This window comes from Solanum dulcamara, chromosome 1, assembly GCF_947179165.1.
Source record: "Solanum dulcamara chromosome 1, daSolDulc1.2, whole genome shotgun sequence".
NCBI lineage: Eukaryota > Viridiplantae > Streptophyta > Magnoliopsida > Solanales > Solanaceae > Solanum > Solanum dulcamara.
Genome location: NC_077237.1, coordinates 81,306,766 through 81,310,982, shown reverse-complemented (window position 1 = coordinate 81,310,982; position 4,217 = coordinate 81,306,766). Strand labels below are relative to the sequence as shown.

At 32.7% G+C, this 4,217-nt stretch overlaps 1 protein-coding gene across 1 annotated transcript; it reads right to left on the bottom strand.

Moving 5' to 3' along the window:
- Positions 1-648: 648 nt before the first annotated feature.
- Positions 649-2,803, bottom strand: LOC129889523 (cytochrome P450 78A7-like). The gene is made up of 2 exons (XM_055964847.1): positions 1,786-2,803; positions 649-1,316 (listed from the first exon to the last, which is right to left on the bottom strand). The coding sequence occupies exons 1-2, from the start codon at positions 2,770-2,772 to the stop codon at positions 693-695; spliced, it is 1,611 nt and encodes a 536-aa protein (XP_055820822.1). The 5' UTR covers positions 2,773-2,803; the 3' UTR covers positions 649-692.
- Between the last annotated feature and the right edge of the window lie 1,414 nt (positions 2,804-4,217).

Genomic DNA, 4,217 nt, shown 5'->3' with positions numbered 1-4,217 from the left:
CGGGTCGTGACATTTCTATTTATATGCCATAATTTAAATTGAGATAGTTATATGGTACATCGGATTTCGAAATTTGAAGTTATCACAGAATTAAACTATTGTAGGAATAAAATTTTAGCTTTAATAAATTAATTCTACGCTTGACCAAAGAAATAAAAAAAACAAGAATTCGAAGGAAATTAAAAAGTATGAACAAAGAAAAGTAAAAATAAAAGTACCCCTCAAAATAAAACAGTATAGTAAAAAAGCACAGCTGCCGTGTTTTATTTATTTATAATATAATATACTTTTCCATTTGATCATTCATACAGTTACACAACTGAAAAAATAAGTACAGAGTATTAAACTATTAATACAACCTTGTCGCCAGACAAAGAAACTAAAGACTGCTTATTACATTAGTCGTAATCATTCAACAACTTTATTTTTTTCCTTAATTACTTAGAAATAGTATAAATATGTATATACTCATAAAGCTTTCTATGAATATAGTAGTATATAGATATATGAGTTTACGTCTTATACATTGTTAGCATAAATAATTTTTACACTATCAGATCATTCAAAAGATATCTACAGGTAAATCTTATTTACGATCTTGAAAATAAGATATGTTACCTGTCACGACTGATAAAGATAACCTGATGATGTAAATATTATTTACACTGACGATTGTAGAGTACTTCAAAACCCTAATCAATAATTCTTGGAACAACCTTAGCTGAAAGTGGATGTTTCATTTCACAAGAAAGCTTCAAAACTTCACTAAGATCAATAGGGTGAGTCTCAATTTCAACCCAAATAAACTTTTGTACCAACTTAGCCACCCATAGACTCACAGTAACCAACCCTAAATTCTTCCCGGGGCAAATTCTTCTTCCGGCTCCAAAAGGCGCTAGCCTTAAATCGTTACCCCTCACATCAAAATCCATCCCTCCGGAGGATTTCAAGAACCTCTCTGGCTTAAACACGGACGGGTTCTCCCACACGTTAGGGTCATGTGTGATGGACCACATGTTGATCATCGCAGTCGTGTTGGATGGAATAATCATACCGTTGCTGAGGTGGACATCGGACGTGGATAGACGGGCCCATGATAAGAGTGGGCCTGGAGGGTGTAATCGTAATGTTTCTTTTATTACTGCTTGAAGATAGGGCAATTTGGAAATATGAGCATCTGTTACATTTTCATTTTTACCTAGTATAGTTTGTAGCTCGTTGTGAATTTTTTCTTGGATTTCTTGGTTTAGAACTAGTTCTGCCATGACCCATTCTGTTAGTAATGCTGTTGTATCGGTACCCCGAAAGATCATTTCCTGCGAGGAGAAAAAAATCAGTGGTTTAAAGTCAAAATCGAATGGGAGTTCTTAAACTTGTTGACATAGTTACGTGAACTTTATCTTGATAAAGTCTATTCTTGAAGTGTAATATGTAATAAATAGATCAATTCAAATAGAGAAACTTTTAGCCAGTTGGCAGAAATATTTACTTAGAAATTGCTGGAAACATATTTAAATAACTAAAAGTATGTTCAGTTTAAGTTTTTAGATAAGATAATCACGCTCTTTAACAAGAAATATACTTTACCAATAAAAAAGAATTAGGCTCGCACATGAAATATGTGTTAAAAATATGTTATAACTAACAATATATTTTTTAGATCAGACGATCGCACATTTTACAAAAATTATTCATGAGATAAAACTTAAACTCAATACTAAAAACAACTTTATTTTGAAACAATTAAAAAAACTTAAAAAACTAAAGAATAATGCATATACTAACCCATAAAACAGCCACCATATCATCCTCATGAAGCTTCTCTTCACCACTTAAACCCAACAAAACATCAACAAAATCACAACTAGCATCTGAAATCTTTTTGGAATTTTCATTTTTGTGCTCTTGAATCATCTTCTTTACGAAGAATTCGACTCGAGGGACAAGCGTTGCGCAACGTTCCTTGAGGGTAAAAGGGTCATAAAAAAAATTCAACCATGGCAAGTGATCAGACCAATTGAAAGCTCCCAATAGATCAAATCCTTCATCCACAATTTCTCGAAGCTCTTTAGCCTCTTTATTTTCTTCAATCATTTCATATTTTTTACCAAATACAATTCCCATAATGTTGTTAAGTGAAGCAAATTGAAGGTGTTTTCTTATAGTTACTAAGCCATGCATGTTTTGTTCATTGGCTATAGATACTAACATTGAGTTGCATTCTAGTTGTCTTTCATCCTCATGGGCTAAAATTCGCTTAGGAGCGAAGAGATGTGACGATGCAATTTTCCTCAAGAGCCTCCAATATTTCCCATCGGGTGCAAACCCGATGGCTCGACTAAACATGAGTTGTTTAGCCGACTCCTTGACCGGTCGATTCGTGAAATGTGGGGAGGTCAAGATTTCCCGAGCTATGGTTGGGTCAGATGACACGATAGCCCGGGTTGAACCCAAGCTAAAGGCCATGACTTGTGTGGCACCGTAAGCCAAAGCAGTAAAAGCTAGGGTTTGGTGAGCCAAGCCATGGCTCAAGCTAAATAAGCTGCCGAAAATAGGAAGACCTTTTGGGCCGGTAATTGGAATCCGGCCCAAAGAGTTCATCCCATTTTTCCAAGATGGGCCGGCGGCGGTAAAAGCCCAAGTGAAAATGGTAATTACCATAAAGACAACAAAAGTTGGAATCAATAGGTTAAAAAAGTTTTGAGTTTCAAGAAAAGGTGGTAAAGTAAACATCCACCAAGTGAAATCCTCACAAATTGAGGTGAAAGACATGATTGAGAATAAAAGGAGTATGATAGTGTTTGTGTGTGTGTGTGTGTGTTTTTATTGTGTAGTGTAATTATTGAGTAAATGTGGTGAAAGAGGAGATCAAAGTTGCTGCTTAAATAGGCAGCTTGTTTACAAGTAGGTGGCAGTTCATTGGTATAACAAAAAGGCAACTTGTAGAATTTTGTGCAATATGTGATAGAAAGTCTATGTACGTTTACACTATCATATTTGTTTAATTATTACACTATCTGTCAGTTTACCTGCCTCTTAAATAATTTTGAAAAGGTTCACATACATGCATTATGTCTTGCACTCTAAATTAATCCTATACTAGTTGGAATGTTCCGTTATAGAATAAACGTAGGTTTAAATTTTAGTTATTCTATCTGTTGTTCTAATTTATTTATGTAGCATAATTTAGATTTTAAGCAAGTGTAATATCTAAATTTTGATTGTAATTTGAATTAGAATATTTAAAAATATAATTTATAAATTAAAAAAAATTACATAAAAAATATTATAAGTCATAATAATTAATAATTCAAATTACTTACGAGGCATATGAAAAAATTATAATAAAAAAAATCGTTAAATTAACTTTCAAAACTCCAAAGGTGACACATAATTATGTGATGGAGGGGAGTACTGTAGATTCAAATTTCAATATCTCGCTCTTCAATATTTTAAACCCTGATATATCAATGTAAAATGGAGTCATTTTTTTTCCTTCTAATTAGAGGCAAATTTTATATTTTAAGATTTTAAGGCAGGATAACGATTGGATTTTAGGATTAATAATTTATAGATATTAATTGAATTTTATAATATACAAATATAAAAACCTTATTTAAGTACTACTGCAACATTTGATGGCTAAAGCAAATGGACTATCTTTTTATATAACAATGACCTTTCTTTTGTCCTTTGCTTATCTTCCCATACCCAAAACTAAAAATGAAAAATGAAACAAAAGCAAAGAGTATATCCTTTAAATTATACCCAAGTAAATTACTTCTAGAAAGTGGCAATTTGTATTTGACTTATCAATTTTATATATGTCAGGACCTCGATCCGTCGTGAGTGACACCCACAATATTTTTTTTAGTGGGAGAACCAGCTTATCAACTTAAGATATAAATATAAAAAAACCTTGCAGAAGCAGGAATATAACTAGAAAATAATACTGAGTTCCTATAGACTCAGCCAACAATTTTAATAACTACGAAAATATGGAAGTCAACACATCCTAGGAATTGAAAGTCGTCCATATCAAAATTTTAACCAGTGTCAATGTAAGAAAAGGGGAAACACTCCCCAAACAGAAGTCAAAATACTAAATCAGTGTCTAAACATCTGAGTCCCGAAAGAAGGACTGAGATTAATGAAAAAGTCTACAGCAACATGATAGAATAGCTCACCCTTGGACTTTGAATAAACTTCTAATCTTC

Excerpts from the sequence above, each read along its gene's own strand:
- LOC129889523 (XM_055964847.1), bottom strand. The coding sequence starts at position 2,772 with ATGTCTTTCACCTCAATTTGTGAGGATTTCACTTGGTGGATGTTTACT. Across the intron at positions 1,317-1,785 it reads ATATGGTGGCTGTTTTATGG|GAAATGATCTTTCGGGGTAC; the intron begins GTTAGTATATGC and ends TTCTCCTCGCAG.